At 33.1% G+C, this 18,052-nt stretch overlaps 1 protein-coding gene across 1 annotated transcript; it reads left to right on the forward strand.

The window, feature by feature from the left end:
• The first annotated feature begins 213 nt into the window (after positions 1-213).
• Positions 214-14,397, forward strand: LOC111984597 (uncharacterized). Its single transcript, XM_065774971.1, is given in 14 exon segments — positions 214-656; positions 1,558-1,650; positions 1,964-2,054; positions 2,486-2,552; positions 3,367-3,420; positions 4,797-5,032; positions 5,152-5,268; positions 5,336-5,348; positions 6,253-6,335; positions 8,392-8,530; positions 11,680-11,875; positions 13,422-13,531; positions 13,666-13,705; positions 14,066-14,397. Coding segments are annotated over 14 exon segments (1,746 nt in total). The 5' UTR covers positions 214-319; the 3' UTR covers positions 14,236-14,397.
• Positions 14,398-18,052: the final 3,655 nt, after the last annotated feature.

An 18,052-nucleotide genomic window follows, 5' to 3' on the forward strand; every position in this document is an offset into this window, starting at 1 on the left:
ATGTAAAAACGACTAAAATAAAAAATTAGTTTCTATTGATGTGACAATAAACCAATTTTTTATTTTGATCATTTCTCACATCAGTAATTTCCATTCAAAAAATAACGACATTGACTAAATTGACATAGCACTAAATTATTAGAAGTTAAATTGATATAATTGAAATGTTAGGACACAAATGAAATATGGTTACTCTAAATATAATTTAGAAAAAGCTAGTATTATTTGGAAAAAAAAAGGCCCATCAATTCAAACCTCTCAGTCTCTCTCTCTCTCTCTCTCCCCCCTCACTCTTGCTCAAACTTTGCATGGGAAAATAATGGGAGTGATAGAAAACGGTACCGTATCAGGCGAATTACCAAGCAACGAAGCATTCGCGGTACACTATCCAGGCTACCCTTCCTCCACCTCCCGCGCCGTCGACTCTCTCGGAGGCGCCCAAGCCCTCCTCAAGGCACGCACTTCGCCTTCCAACAAACTGGAGCTCCGTTTCCGACCCGACGACCCGTATTCGCACCCGGCATTCGGTGAGCTCCGTCCCTGTAACAACAATTTCCTTCTCAAAATCTCCAAAACTCAAACAATCGAACAAAATTCCGATGCCGAACTCGCCGCCGACATTGTCGCTCGAGTCCCTCAGGCTTATCACTTCGAAGGTTTTGCACTTAGCTCCTTTTTCAATTCGGACTTTAAATTTACTAATCATGCCCTCTAATTTTGACTTGTTTGCATTTACGTCCCTAAAGTTTTCACTTTTTTTCATTTCAGTACTTTGTATTACATCTGTTTCATTATGACCGTCTGGATGATTTATTTATTGAATTGCTGAAAGTTGGATTATTTACCAATTTGGACTTGAAATTTAGGCTAAATTACTAATCATGCCCTATTCTTTTGACTTGTTTTCATTTACTTCCCTAAAGTTTCGTTTTTTGTTTCATTTTAGTCCTTTGAATTACATCTGTTTTACTACTTCGTTGAATTGCTGAAAGATGGATTATTTACCAATTTGGACTTGAAATTTAGGCTAAATTACTAATCATGGCCTCTAATTTTGTCCTGTTTTCATTTTCATCCCTTAAGTTTCGTTTTTTGTTTCATTTTAGTCCTTTGAATTACATCTGTTTTACTACTTCGTTGGATTGCTGAAAGATGGATTATTTACCAATTTGGACTTAAAATTTAGGCTAAATTACTAATCATGGCCTCAAATTTTGACCTGTTTTCATTTTCATCCCTAAAGTTTCGTTTTTTTTTTTTTTTTTTTTTTTTTTTTTTTTTTTTTTTTTTTTTTTTTTTTTTTTTTTGTTTCATTTCATTCCTTTGAATTACATCTGTTTTGTTAGTAAGAGTTTGGATTATTTACTGCTTTGTTGAATTGCTGAAAGTTGGATTATTTAACAATTTGGACTTGAAATTTAGGCTAAATTACTAATCGTGCCCTCTAATTTTGACTTGTTTTCATTTATGTCCCTAAAAGTTTTCACATTTTTCTTTTCAGTATTACATCTGTTTTCTGTGGTATTCTAACATTGTCGTGTGCACGCTTGTGTGAAGGAATGGTAGACTACCAGCATGTTGTGGCCATTCATGCAGATGTTGCACGAAGGAAAAAGAGAAATTGGGCAGAAGTGGAGGAGCCACATTTTGGTGAAGTCTATATGTTTCATTATCTATACCACTTTGAACATGCTATAAAACTGAGAGAAGAGAAAAATGCATATTTTCTATGTCAATAACTGCATTTATTTAGTCCCTTAATTTAGCTGGGGTTAGTTAGGGTAGTCAAAGGTATTAGTAATTACAAGTGCAAGTATGTTACAATAGAAACTTATCAAAAAAAAAAAAAAAAGTATGTTACAATAGGAAGTTGAGCCCGAGCTGACCTACGCCTAATATTATAACAGAGCATACAAATTAAAGTGCTTCTTGATCTATAACTTTTTGTGCGCTTTTTTTTTAGATAAGGGTGGACTGATGGATGTGGATCATGAGGATGTGATGATTCTGTTGCCCCCGCTTTTTTCGCCAAAGGATGTGCCAGAGAATATAGTGTAAGATGTTGTGGATTTTCTTATCTGGTTATATCCGATCCTTTTCTTGTATTTGGCATAAGAAATTTGTGTAAGATTTGTTATTCTTTTTTTTTTTTTTTTAAAGGTGCCCATGTCACTTTTCTTGTTTTAGACAAAGAAACTTATATAACACATACTGCAGAAAAAAATACATAGGTAAGCATTAATGTAATGCAACTTATCTCTGAGGATACCTAAGCTTCCCCTGCCCAAGGATAGTGAGGGATCCTGAAATGTTCTGGGACAATTTTTTTTCTTTCCACATCATTTATGCAAATCCGAGTATTTGAGGTTAAATTTCATTAGAATTTTAAAAATACTCTAAAATTCCATAGAATAAAATCCTCCAACTAACTTGTTGATTGTTTTCATTTTTTGAACTGGTTTTTATTGGCCTAATTATGTTTCAGGTTAAGACCGCCACCCACGCTGAGTTCTAAAACAAAACAAGATGAATTTGCAGAACAATGTTGGAAGGTGAAATTTCTTTGTTGACTACAGTGACAATTATTTATGCATTAATTTTATTTATTTAATACACCAGCTAGTCCAAAATTGATTTTATGATTATGAACATCTATAAAATTATAAACTTCTATTAATTGATTCTCTTACCTTCTAATATAATAAATTCAACTTGAAATTGAAATTCGGTCACTTAGGTGTCATAGATACTCCTGATACGCTGATACAAAAGTTTGAGGAATCAAAGCGTATTTAATCTACCTCTGCTCTAGCTCAAACAACTTTTTGCCTCTACTATGGGCAAGTGTAGTTTCCTAGAGATTTTTGTGCCTTGGGTGGTCTGTGTGATCTCTTATTAATATCATTAATTTGCAGGTCAAGCTTAGGTAAATCATAAATGTTTGCCAAGCTTTAGGCAAGCCCACTTGTGTCCCCACTTTTAGGCCTTATTGTTGCTAATATCACTTCTTTCTTCCTGTCCAGTGCCTTGTAGTTCAACTGGCACTTCCTGGTGTTTCCACGGAAATGTCCAGGATTCAAATTTCCCCTCTCCCAACTATCAAAATTTATAATAAATAATAAATATAAAAAAATAACTTCTTTCTGCCTTGTTTTTGTTTTTACAATTTAAAATATGAATGTAATTTAATTGTTCCTCCAGAGATTTTTATGTTGTTTAGGACTTGTATTGTGTCTCATTCCAAATGTCCTATGAATCATTTTAGTTTGCCTAATTTTCAACTCTCTTTATAGTATGTATTAGAAGATATTTAAGGGGGTATAACTGTTAAAATGACACTTTTTTTATATATCTTGTTCTGTGCAGATGGATATGGAGCCAGTTCTTGCAATTGATTTTAACATAAAAGATATCCTTCCTGTAACTTCTATTAAACTAATTTTCTATGTAGACCTTTACTTTAGATATCATCCTTGTAGAGTTCATTGTTATGTTTTTTTCTACTAGCAAATTTAGTTAGGACTTAGGTTTATTAACCATATAGGACAAATATGGGATACAGATCTACCTATATGCATATAATATGGTTATAATTTTTTATAGAAGATAATCATGCAACCATCCTTAGTATGATAAAAAAGAGACCTTAGTTGTGTTGAGGGAGTCAAAGCCTAGTCATAAATCCTTTTAAGCTCCCCTAAAATAATATTCCATTAAAGCCAGGTAAAGGCGCATCCCAAGCGTTTTTTTTTTTTTGGGTGGGAGGAGGGGGGTCGGGGGGGTGGAGGAAGACCAAAAAACTATTCTAAAATTAAAAAATAATAATAATAATTATTAGTACACAAAAAATCCTTTGTAAGGAAAAATGAAGCTCCATATGAGAATATTTACTTGGGATTTTTGAGGCTTACCTTTATAGAAACTTCTTATTAGACTCAGCTGTTATCGGGTAGAACCCAACCTAACTAATCTATGTTTCTTGGAAGCTCACTCTGTCATTTGTGACTTAGTCTCAGTCTCACTAGAAAATCTTTATTATTATCCTTTACCCTGTAAATTAAACTTTTTTGATGTCATTTAAGTTGTTGATAGCTCATAGCTCAGAAAATATTTTGTAAGCATAAGTGAAAATTAAGTGAGAAGATATTTTGACCAACCCAAAGTTTCATGTGGCAAATACATCAATGATGACATAAGATGTAACTAACTAATTATTTTGTGGGAAATTTAGATACATGATTACTCTTTATTATGTTGGACTATTTTTTTATGCTGCCTGCATAAGTTGGATGATAAGAAACTTGTGCACTCTTTTGTCTTAAGCAAGTTTGCCTTTAAAAAAAAAAAAAAAAGTTTCTACAGTAGAATTTTGTAAGCTTAGAGGTCATGCACATCACTGTTCTACATCTATTTTGGGCCCTTTCAAAGAATGTAGTGTTTTTTTGTGCGATGTGATAATGTTATTCATGTGTGGTCAAATGCATTCCTTTTTTTTTTTTTTTTGTTGTCAGTTGTGGATGCGTTTGAGATTGTTTATATATTGGAGGCAATCCTTCCTAGATGTTTGTGAGGCCCCTGTTGACTGATATCCATTTCTTTCAATGATTTTAACACTCCAACAAGGTTGCTGACTTTTAAACTAAAGGCTTGTGTGGTTCTCTTAGCAGTCAGTTTTAGAAAATTTCATTACCATTTTATCTAATAATCTACAATGCTGTGAGTTCTTTCTGTTAGTATTGTTGTCAGTTAAGAGAAGTACCAGTAAAAGGTATAATTGTTACTGAATAAAACATGAGAAATTTCAAAATGAGCATTGCACAATGTTATTTGTTTTGTCCATGTTGCACTTAACATTCATACAGATTCCTAAGAAAGTAAATTGGGAGGAATATGTAACACAAGGCTCAAATCAATGGGAGTGGCAGATGTTTCTTACTAATCTCTTTGACGAGCGCCCTATATGGCCCAAGGAATCACTAAATGAACGTTTACTTGATAAAGGCTTAAGTTTTACAATTGAGATGTTTAGAAGGTGTGTTTCTGCCCAAAAACTTGCCCATTTGTAGTTAACTTATTTTTTATTTGAATGTTTTGTGGAACTTGGGTAAATCTGATATTTGCCAGTGGCCTTTGCACTATCTGATCTTGCAGGCATCTGTCTAGGATTGCATACTACTTTTCAAGCGGACCATTTCTCAGGTTTTGGATCAGAAAAGGATACGATCCTCGCAAAGATCCTGGTTCATGCATGTGAGAATTCTTGAATATGTCTGAACTTCTATTTCTAATCAATACTTAACGCATTTGTCACATCTTGTCATATTTTAGGTTTTAGTATACCTCTTTTTGTTCCCTTGACTTGAATCAAATCTCTCTCTCTCTCATTGGTGCATTATTTCCTTTGCGCATGGACAAATCATGTCAAGTGACTTTTTCTCATCTTTACATCAATAAGAGCCAATAGTATCTTTAAATGAATTTCTTCATCTTGTGTCTTTATCTTTCCTTATACTTTCACGTATTAAGTTTAATATTCTCGTTTTAGCTACTTTTATTTTATGAATATATTGTTTCTAAATAGTTCAGTATTCAATACCATAGAGCATAGCTGGTCTTATAGTAGTCCTTCAAAATTTTTACTTTAACTTAATAGGTATTTTATGCTCACACAATGCTCCTACTTCTCTACTTCATTCACCATTCTCTTTTTCTATAATCTACATGCTCGCCAATTTCTCCCTCCTTATGAATTATTAATCCAGATATCAAAATAACTACCTTTAAGCGTTTTTATGATCAAATATTACAACCCTTCAACCAGTTAATTTTTGTTTCTACTTTTTCTAAAATTACACACTCCATGTGCTAATTTAACTAAAGCCTTTAGATTCTAAAGCATTCCTCTAAATTTCTAACTTGGCATTAACTCCCCATCTAGTTTTATCTACTAAAATCAAATCATCTATAAAAATTATATACATAATTTATTTATTTTGGTACCACAAAACTTCATCCTAAATCAATCCAGTAAGTTCATTCATATCCAGTGAAGAAATATAGACATAGTGCTAATCCTTGATGTAAACTTATTATAATAAGAAACTCACTTGTGATGCCTTCACTTGTTCTCATTCTAGTAACATAAATATCATGCATATGTACATACATATACCTATACATGTTTTTAAACAAAACCCTTATTAGAATTAGAATGATTTTGAACCTTTACTACTTTGATGCTTATCTTCCTAGTATTTTTTATGCAGATATCAAAGAATTGATTTTCGAGTACCACAACCATTGCGGAGTTATTGTGATGCTATTACAGACAAAGGGTAAGTTCTTTTCAAAACCTAATCTAATTTTTAATTTAATTTCATATTATATGTTGTTCCTAAAGCAATCCAAATTAGCACCCCAATGCTCACCACAACAGCATGCGACCCCAAGTAGCAAACCAAGCCTATCCCCACTGCTTTGTGTATTGGGCACAAAAGTGTACTGTCCTGATATCCATACCACAAACCCAAATCTACCATGTTGCAGATTACCTTTGTGTGGATGCAAGAGAGAGAGAGGGGATTTAATAATTTCTCGTGTAAACTTCTATGATTAAGATATATGATAATTGATCCTTTTTTGAAGCTGCATTCTCATAGTGTATTGGCCTGCACAGTGTGATACTTTATAGTATGCTGTCAATCATCAGCAACTCTGGAAAGGAACTACTTATAAAGCCAAACTCCCTAGTAAAATTTTGTTAAATAAAGAGGAAGAACACAGACAATATTTATTATACATACTTGGGGAAATATTGAAAACCAAGATCCCGTTTTCCTTAGGTGTCCAATAGTTGAGCATGTTGGTGACCTAATTGTTAATAGGTGTTCATCGTGTTATTAACTGTTTGAAGTTGGTAAAGAATTCTTTTCTAAAAGATAACATCTGAATGACACTAAACAGTTGCAAATATGATTTATTTTGTTGTTTTAACTTTAATAGGATCAACCCTAGTCCGTATGGTATAACTTTTTTTTTTTTTTCAAGTAAATATTTCATTAATTAAAAGAAAATAGGCATAACCCATGTACACAGGATGTGTACAACAGGTACATCAACATCAAGCAGTGAAAGTACAAAGAACTAAATGAAAACAAAGTCAAAGCATTTATCCACTCAAACAAAGCCTTGAGGAAATGTCTAAAAATATGTGCTAATTTTAATGGAGCTATGAGAGCAAAAAAGAACATTATTATATAAAGGGCATTCTTTTATAGAGGGTTGGCTAAACCTAAATTTTGATGGTTAAAGAGAGTGATTTAGCATCTATGCATCAAAATTTTAATAGATTCTTCTAGTCGTCCTATATGTGCAAAAGTCAATTGGGTTAGAGATCTCCTGGTTCTGCTTTTAGAGCGTATGGATTTAAGAAATATATAAATCTAAGTACTTATCAAAAAAAGAAATATATAAATCTTAGCTTGTTGGAGGACTAAATAAGAAGCTTCTTTATTGAAGTTGGTGCAAAAATTGTTATTGAAAGCATTTAAGGTACACCAAAGGAGCTTTGTAAAATCGTAATTATCATTCAGGATTGTAAAAGAATATTTTGTGATAATAACTTGGAGGTTAATATTTTGCATATCTACAGTGAAGGTAATAGAGTATCAATTTATTTGAGTAAGAGAATCATTGTAATTCTTTAGGCTTCTTTGTGTGTGTTATTATGTACATGTAGTCTTCTTTTAATAAAAATTTATTACTTATGAAAGAAAATTATTTGACTAAGAGGAAGGAGCAGACTAAGAAATCCATCTTATTAGGGACAAAGGAGTTTACTTTCATGACTCTTTTGCAAGAATTTTTGAGAATTATTTATGAAGAGTTAGTGGGTTATGCTTTTTTAATTTTGTTGATTTTGTATGCTTCATTATAGATATCTAGGACTCTGTTTATACATGCTTGATGTAAATGTAGGGCTCATATAAGGTTCACTTGGTAATCTTAATTTTAGGGTTGTTTGGCAAACAATGGGTGGTTGAGTTGGTAAAATAGTAGTTAAGAAGTAAAACTAGATATCCATATGCTTAAATCATTGAAACAGAGAACAAATGCAGATATGAAAGGAGATGAAGAAGAATAAAAATAAGAAAAATGCAAAAAGAACTTGGCAACCTTGCCTTCAATGAACTAGATTATCCAGTTTCTCATAAATTGAACTGTAACAGCTGTGGAGTACAATAGAGCATATTTATAGATTCTGATTCCTTCATCATTTTTTTCTTGATAAGTGATAAAATATTTATTGAATTACAGAACGTACTTTATGCAGGTTGAGTGACTGTACGAAGTAATTACTCTGATTGTTTTTGTTGTTATTCATTTGACTAGGTTGAAGCATAGATGGGAGGACATATGTGCATTTCGAGTTTTTCCTTACAAGCTCCATACATCATTGCAGTTTTTTGAACTAGCTGATGATTACATTCAACAAGAGATAAGGAAGCCTTCAACACAGACAACTTGCACAGTGAGTTTCATGAAAGGTGCCAAGAAGGCCCAACATAAAAAATAAGCCAAATTTTGAATATTTTTTAGTCATGTTTTTCCTTTAACTCTCTGCTGGTTGCATCAAATCCATACCATCTATCTAATGTGGGAGGGGTTTGAAATCAGCACTAGGCATGATATGAACCCAAGAATCAGCACCTGGGCTTGCTTGGAATCTGAACCAATCACGGGACGAAATCTCCCAACCCAATTTTATGAATTCATGATCAATTGCTTACAATAAGGAACTCTAGGCCCTTTAAAGAGTCTCCAAAATTGCATCAAATATGGAAAGAAATTCAAGTCAAAATGAGATTACATCATAAATTTAGATAAAATTCAAGTAAAAATCAAATCTCGCTAATAACATCAATCTGTGTCAATCAGCATTAATCGTGATTAATCAGGTCCAACAAAATCGATTAGCATTAGTGAGTCTAATTTGGTGTCCACACCATTATGCTTAAGTGTAAGGCTTCATTTAGCCTTTAATTTTGGTTTATCTGTTGTACACTTCATGCAGTGTTGTTAAAAGCACTGAGCGCACTTAAGCGCAAAGGCCTCCTAGAGCCTAGGAGCAAAGCGCAAGCGCATGCCTAATCGATGTGAAGCGCACATTTAAAAAAAAAATTAATAAAGTAAAAAAAAATTATTAATGATCAATACAACAATCAAGTGATCAATTAATCATATAAATTACAATAAAATATTTTATGTAATTTATATAACATTTATATAATATTTTTGTGCTTTACAAAATATATGCAACCATGATATTTGATGGTCATGATTACAAAACATGGTTGAATCAGAATAGAAGTATAGAACCAAGAAGGCAAAGGCTAAAAAGTACTAGAATGTTAAGTAATCTTATCTTTGTGAGTGCCTGATTTAGTGTTTGTTTGTGTGGTTGTGGTTAAAAGTTAAAAAATATCTAAAGAGATAGGCTTAGGTGTATGGTAGCACACCACATTAGTAGTTTTTATATATTAAATCAATGGCTTATATCAGACATATTTATATCTAATGGCTAAAAATCAAATCAGGAATTTTAAAAAAAAAAAAATTACAAAAAGCTCAAAAAACCGTGCTTTGCGCTTAATAAAAAAGCTCAAAAAACGCGCTTAATGTGCGCTTTTGTGAGGGCGCTTTGCTTTAGAGGGAAAAAGCCCCAACGGCTCTACACTTTGCGCTTAAGTGTGCTTTTAACAACACTGACTTCATGTGTACATGGATGACACCCTTTTTGCTTTTTTAATGAAATTTTACTTCTATAAATATTTATTTTAAAAAAATTTTGTGTTGATGCTTATGGATAAATAAATTGACATTATTTCTTTTTTTTTGATAAGTAATAAATTAACATTATACTTGAAAATTGATTGTTGAAGGGTAGTAAAACTTTAAATATTATGATCCTTATTTTTCTGAAATCCATAGAATGAAGCCTTTATTATGTGCCCTAAGACTAGAAGTTGATGGATAAAAGTTCTGATATATATAGCCAGAGAATTTTAGTCTTGTGGGTTCATTAGCAACCACTTAAGGTGAAAACTACACCCTGTCTAGTGTATTTCGGACTAGGGAGTGGTGGTTACTGACTTATTGCTCAAGGAATTCATTATGCTTTTGCTAACCGCTACCCATGTTGGCTTAAGCAGGGTTGATACTTTGGCTCCAATTATAGGTCCAAAGAAATGGAAAGCATGTTTTTTGACAAGATTATCAAGCTGAGATTCTTTCATTATCTTCATCATGCTCCTCTAAATTTTACTAGTTACTGGGACTCCCGTACAATGCTTTGTTTCAATCAATCAAAAAACTACATTTTGTTTGCACTAGGATTACATTAATTATAAAAGCAACTCAATCCAATTAAAAAAAAAAATCTATAAACACATAAACATGGGCAACAAAATTAAGCAAAAAAAAAAGAAAGGCCAGATTGGTGTCAAAAATTAGTCAACACACTCACACACAGAAAATACTATGCTTGATAAATAAAAGTCACTACTTTGCCTGTTTTAGTGTTATTGATTTTTTCTGGGTGTATTTTCTGGGTGTATTTGATCATTGCTACCCTGCCTATGGACTGTCTATTTTATTTTGCAAAGTCCATGATCAGCGTCTTGTTTAAATTTAATATAATTATTTGATTGTCATACTCTGCGTAAATAATTCTCTCCAAATTTACTGTGTAGAACTTTTAAGACTTTGAAATAGCCTATATATTATTTAAAGCCTACAAGATTTGTGCAATTGCACAATTCTGAAATTCTCCAACTGTTTGAGCTAATAAGCTATATATGCTACTGTTTTAATTATTTAAAACTTTTTTGATTTAATAATCTTTTATGAGACTTCATTCTACTTTATATTTAACAATGTGCGCTTTACTTCAATTAGATGTGCTCTTCTGTTTTATACTTTGTGCTTAGGTTCTAAAAAGGTCTTAGTGCTAAAGTGTGCTTGGTGCTTTTAACAACATTGTGACACGTCATGTCTGGCCAATGCTAATTGCAAAACCCCTTAATAATAATGCTTATAATCATAATCCATATCTTTGCCACAAACTTAATAAGATGCCTAAGTTACAGGGAATTACAAAACTGTTTTTGAAGGTGGGAATTGGGATAGAGGTAGAGGCTGCTGGCTTGGTTCTTTGGATTTGTGTATATTTTAAATATGAAACAGATAGGCTGAGTATATTATAAATATGATGCTTGATTTTGCAAGGTTTAATTTGACCTAAAGCGTATAGTGGCAAGAATTATTACCTGTTTCTGTTGCTTCCAGGGTTTTTTAAAGCAACTTGCTGGATTTTTCATTTAAAATGCCATGGACATAACTTAGTATATCTAGTAACAGTGTTTCCTGTAAGAAATTCTGTGTTTCTGTCATGGAATAAGTTGGTTAGAGATACTGACTTTTTTTTAGCACAAGTCCTAAATATTTTGGTGAAAAATTATCAAATTGAATTATAAAATTTTGTCTTACTTCCATACAGTTAATTTAGTGATAGTAATCCTGGTATCTTTTCGTTTTAATGTATGCCTAAAGTATTTGAATGTGCAAGCTATATACTCGGTTTTAGTTGGATCATGTTTAACTTATTATTTACATCTGCAGTTTGGAGCAGGATGGTTCTCAGAGCACATGCTTGATTGCTTAAGACAACGTGTTAAGGTGAGGTTTTTATCAGTCTTCCCCCAAGCTGGTGCAGAAAACTTACTTAAAGCTGCTTCTGAAAAGTTTGAAAAGTTAAAGAAGGAATGCAACAAAGATGCCTTAAAGCTTCATGAAGAGCACCAACAAGCCAATACAGGTACCACACGCTGACTAAACTCAAGGACTCTTCAACTATTTAATTTTTGTTTGGTTATAATGATTATAATGTGAAGTCATCCTTATTAGGCATAAGGGCAAATGCCCATTTTACTAGAGCAATAATATGTGCTCAACAGGTAATAGGGTAATCCCCACAAAATTTAAGCATACCCTATATTAATTTGTCTAATGTCCATCTCAAACTCAAGTCTATCATAAACTATGAGTTTGGAAAGAGTGCTAAAAAGGATGAGAAAAGATCCCAAATCAAGACATGCAATCCTGCCCTGAACAACCCCCCCTCCCCCCACAAAAAAAGAAAATAAAAAAAAGAAAAAAGAAATTCCAAATGTGCAGGAAGCCAGATCACGTTAAAAAGACATCTATAACTCATTTGACTTCAATCCACACTTTATGATTGTTGGGTAAGAAATACCAAAAATTCTTTCTTAGCTCTCTCTCTCTTTTGTAATTATTTTGTTGTTTGGTTTTATTTTTTGTTTTTTCAGTTTTTCTTCTTGTATTTTCTGGGTTTGCTCTATGTTTTTTCATGCATAGAGTAGCCATTCGTATATATAACATTCTTACTTATCAAAAAAAAAAATACCAAAAATTCAGATTACCCATGGACACCTTGAGATAGACGGCAAATAAGTTAAACGGTAGGTTTCTGAACTCCAAATGTGAACATTGTAGTATCAGTTTGATCAACAGAATATACAGCAGAATTATTATGGTGAGAAGGTTTATCACCTGATAATTGGAGAAACTATTTTTAAATTGTCGATGTTCTTTTTCATCATTCCACTCTCTATACTATTCACAAATGGCTGAAAAAGTGCATCAAATCAATGAACTACAATAACAAATAAACAGTCCTGTCAGTCTGACATCTAAAGCACAGATATCTATTAGTTTATCTTTTACTTAGTCCCATCCTCCTTGGTAAATTTTGTTGAAATCTTGTCAATATTATGAGAATTGTTTAAATTATAACTTTTATTATAAACTATTTTTTTTACCAATTTAAAATCAATAATAATAATAATCTTTACAAGCATAAGTCCTGTACACATGGATCATTGCTTTATTATAGGCAAATAATGGAAAGTTATCCCATGTTTCTGTCTGCGTGGAATTGTTGTGTTGAAATATCAGTTGTATAGTGATGCTTTCTTTGTTATTCCATATATATGCTTTTTTCCATAGCATGTATATTACTTCACCCCTTTACCCTACCTTCTCTTCTGTCTTCTTCGTCACCTCATATCTGCTTATGATCTTATTCTCTTACACTGAAACATTGCTGAACTAATATTAGGGTTCATTCCCTAATTTCCTATCATAGTATTTTCCACATAATTCTGATATTCCAAATGGTTGTCAATACTTTTTAAACTCCTATTAGTTTACTGTGGTTCCTGTGGTTTTTGTAACTCTCCAATTTTGAACGTATGAGAGAGAGAGATTGCAAGAATCTATATTTTCTTGCACACTCATTTAATTTTGTGACTTGAAAGTACTAATTAAATTTAATGATGTAGAACCTACGGGCTATGAAGATAACGGGGAACCCAATAATGTTGAAGATGATGAGGAGGATGAAGTTGACAATGCTGAAGATGAATTGGATGGATATGAGGCACTTGATCTGGTACTGACTTCTCTATTAACTGAATTTACATTTTGCTGGATTTTCTATACATATATAATCAATGTTGTCTTAATTTCTTACGTGCCTTTGTTTGTGTTTTATTTTGGTGTTTATCAATGCTTTCTTGTTTCTAGGCTGAAAAGGACGGTGAAATATCTTTGCAGACACAATCATGTATCCTTTTTTACCATTTCGATAATGTTCTTTTGTTTAAGCCTCTATTTTTGGCGCAAGAATTAATAATTCAGCCCTCAGTCATGTTTTACGTACCTTGGAAAAAAAAAATTAAAAAATTAAAAAAAAAAAATCAACTAAACAAAATTTCAATTTGACATAGTAGTACCATGCCAAAAAGAAAATTCTATTGCAATGCAACAGTGGAGATGCTAGAAGAATTTTCACATTTATAAAGAATCCATGAAGATAACGCTGCCCTACCTTGCCAAGAAAAATTATTGAGACCAATCGGTGCAAACTGTTGTGGAAATTTGTTTAGATTTGTTGTCACCATTGGCTTTCCTATACATTGCCTAGATCTAAACATGGAGAACATATCGAGAACCCATTTGCAGGAGCTTTTTGATAGTTTTCCATCCACAGAAGCAGGTGATAATAATATAAATGGCGCTAATTCAAGTGATGAAGAATATCAGATATATGAACCTGATAGTGATGGCAACTACTCTGATGACGATGACTGCTAATGTTCCTAGTTTTAGAAGTTATGTACAGAGGTTTATTCGTATGGCAGTCTTCTTCAATGCATCTTTCAACTACTGTAGACTATATTTCTTACCACACGTATTGCAATATTCACAAGTAATCATAACATAAACATAATGGGGGAACTGGGGGTTTGATGATAATCTTAATCCAATTGGCCCAACTAATGGCTCGTTTGGATTGAGGGAGAGAGAAGAGTAGAGTAGAGTGAAATTAGCTCAAAATTAGCCTATTTTTAATCAACTTTACTCTATTCTCCTCCTTCCTCCCTCAATCCAAACAGGCCTTAACTGCCTAGGTTTCATCTTTGTTTAGCCATTTCTGCATGAAGTAACAGCTCTCTACAATTACCCACACCTTTTAAACTTAAATCCTGAAACATTCATGACCACACCCCAAATTGGACCAAGTTACATTCAAAAAATAAATAAATAAAAAGGTAAAATACACTATCTAGGAGGTTTGGGCTAATGCCAAGGAGGTTCAGGACATTTCAAAACTATCCAACTTAATCCCTAATCACAAGTGGTGTTACACACTATTTCCTCACTCTCTCTCTCCAACCCACAAAATAGAGGTGTGTGCAAATTGGATTAGGCAGGTAAAGACCAATATTTCTATAGAGTATATATATACTTACATACAAGGATAACCAACTTTGGTGCATAAACTTACTGTATTACAAACTATAAGAACCACTAAGAATATTACACGTGCACAACAGTATAATTAACTCTATTATTAGAAACTAAATGACCTCAATTTTTTCAAAAAGGTTAAGGAAGAAAAAGACAAAACATCAAGAAGAAAGGGTGGGGTGGGAGAGAGGAAGCGGTTGAAGGTGAAGGCTAAGTACAGAATGTAATATATGATTGAAGTGAGTTTAGGGTTTCAATATTGACTTTTTATATTTTGTTTAAGGAATTTATTACTGCTTAGCTGTAAAAATTGATTAAGTGAATCGATTAAATTTAAATACAAAATATACAATTGAACAATTTGAGTTGTAGCAGGTAGACAAATTTATGATTAATTAAGCAGGCGGGTTGGGTTGTAACAGGTAGACAAATTTTCAATCTGTTACCCAACCCAATTCATTATTTTGGGGATCTAACCCGCCCAACCCAAACCACCTAACTTAATGACTCACACAAGGCGGGCAGGTCAATTGCGGGTTGGACGGGTTGACGGGTCAAGCGAATATTTTGCACACTCCTACCACAAACACTTTTTTTGAGATAAAAGATAGACAACTCACAAACAATTGATGCTCCTTTCTTTTTTCACAATGATTTTTTTTTTTTCCCCTTTGTCTTTGAATTTCCAACAAATAATGATTTTCTTAGGATTTTTTTTTTCTTAGGATTTTTTTTTTCTTAAAACAAAATTAAAAGAAAAAAAAGAAAATTATTAATGACTGTGTTTGGTTAGTTGAGAAAATCTAAAGGAAAAGCCATATGAATCTTCTCTATTCCGTGTTTGATAGCCAAGGAAATCGAAAGAAAAAGCCCATCAAAGTCTCATCTTATTAGTGCTTGGTAGCCAAGAAAACCAAAAGGAAAAACTTCTTCTTTGTAAAGAAACCCAAAAAACCTAATGGCCTTAACTCAACCGCAGTGGATCCACCACAAAATGTCGGCCAAACCCAAATCTAGCCATTAACCTGTATAAAGAAAATGAGAAAGGAACGGATAGGAGAAAGAAGTCCCATCGAAGGCTAAATTTGACCAAGCAAAGGGAAAGGAAAAAGAAAATAGAAAGAGAGTCAAAGACAGGTGAGATTAGAGAACCTAATATCAAACTTGTCATTCCCATTAAGACACCAATGGGAATTGTCACACCCAGCACCCCTAGGAATCCGAGTTTGAATGAAATTGAGGAAAGAGAAGGCAACTTCTAATTCTCTCTTGTGAAAGTCCCTATAAAATCTCAAATTCCAATAACTATCATTTCCACCCTTCCGTTGACGCAATACATTAGAAATGCAAGCTTCCTTGTCATTTGAACACGCATATAGCTGAGGGTAGAACATTTTAAGTGAAGTATCCCCAATCCACCTATCATGCCAAAAAAGAATACGAGAGCCGTCACCCACACTAGGGCCAAATGTTTGGAGAATCTCTCACAACCTTCATTAGTACCACACCAAAGACCACACCCGTGGCCCTTTCTACATACTTTAGTATTCCACCCCCCTTGACCCTCTTCATATTTAGTGGCGACAACCCTCCACCAAAGACAGGTTCCTTCTTGTCCAAACCTCCATAACCACTTCCCTAATAGGGCTTGATTAAAAAGCACTATCTTCCTAATCCCCAAACCACCCATCTCCAAAGGTGTGCATACCTTCTCCCAAGCCACCAAAGAATGTTTGAAACACTCCTCTACAGACCCCCATAAAAAGCTTCTTTGAATATGTTCCAACCTATCAGCCAATGCTATAGGGATGGTAAATAAGGAAATGTAATATGTAGGTAGACTAGAAAGGATAATTACACTTTGCACCCTAAACTTTGAATTTTAATTCAAGTTAACAACAAACTTAACGCCCAGGTACAAAGTGTAACAAGGGTGGTTTCCTTCAAATTTCATTTGGCATTTCATCCAGAGCATCATTTGACATTTTATTCAAATTAACCATTTCAAACCAAAAGAGCACCTCAAAGATATTTGATGCTTCCTCAAGTAAAGCTCAAAAAGGAAAAGAGAGAGAGATCGCTCCAATGATCTCAGTATTTGACTGATGCACTCTTCTATGTTAAAAGGAGACCAATTCCTCTACATTGACATGAGCCCTCCTTGGGTGGTTTCCGTCTTTTGTAAGGAAATTGCATATTCAATAAAAAGTTCACATGAAGGACTGGATACTTAGCCATTGATCATTCATGTTCTTATTATTTGATTGGGTAAATTACATTGAGATCTGATAATCCAAATAGGCAAAACCATGACTTGTTATCCAAAATAACGACTCCCCAGTGAGAGAAAATAATTCACATCCTTGTCATCTTTATGCTCATTTCTCCCCTCCTTTCACTAAATATAAAATCCTAATAGAGCAATCAAAACCATTACCATCAACATCACCATCCAAATCTGACTTCAAAACTAAAACAGCACCTTCAACGTAATACTAGTTCCAGACACCAATCTGAATTGAACCCCCACCTTTAAAATTAGATCATTTTTTTCACCCAAGGAAAGGTCAGTGTAATTTCAAAAGAGCCTAGAAAGGTGTTTGTATTTTCAACAATCCCTATGGGAGGTCAATATAATTTATTCTTTTTTTTTTTTTTAAGTTAAGAAATATTTTATTGCAAAAAGACTACTTCATGTACAATGGACACAAAAGAGTCTAAAGAATAATAAATAATACAAAAGGCAACAACCCTAGAATGGACTTACTAGTTACTACTAATGAAACGCAATGCACGAATCCAATCAAATTTTGTAGTAAACAGTCTCAAATTTTGTACTTACTAGTTGCTACTAGTGTAACCCAATGAACAAGACCAATCAAATTTTGAACTAGTAAACATAGTCTCAAATTTTGAACTTACTAGTTATTAATGGTGAAACCCAATGCAAGAGACCAATCAAATTTTGAACTACTAAACAGTCTCAAATTTTGAACTAATAAACATAACTACCAATTGAGTCTCTACACTTCCTTGCACGCCCAATTGTATGAGTTAGTTCCCTCGATATTGTGCACATCAAACATAATGGAACTATGTTCCAAATTAATATCAATATCTATATAATATTTAACAATTGAAACATAGCATTTATTACTAT

Source organism: Quercus suber, unplaced genomic scaffold, assembly GCF_002906115.3.
Source record: "Quercus suber isolate HL8 unplaced genomic scaffold, Cork oak 2.0 scaffold_102, whole genome shotgun sequence".
NCBI lineage: Eukaryota > Viridiplantae > Streptophyta > Magnoliopsida > Fagales > Fagaceae > Quercus > Quercus suber.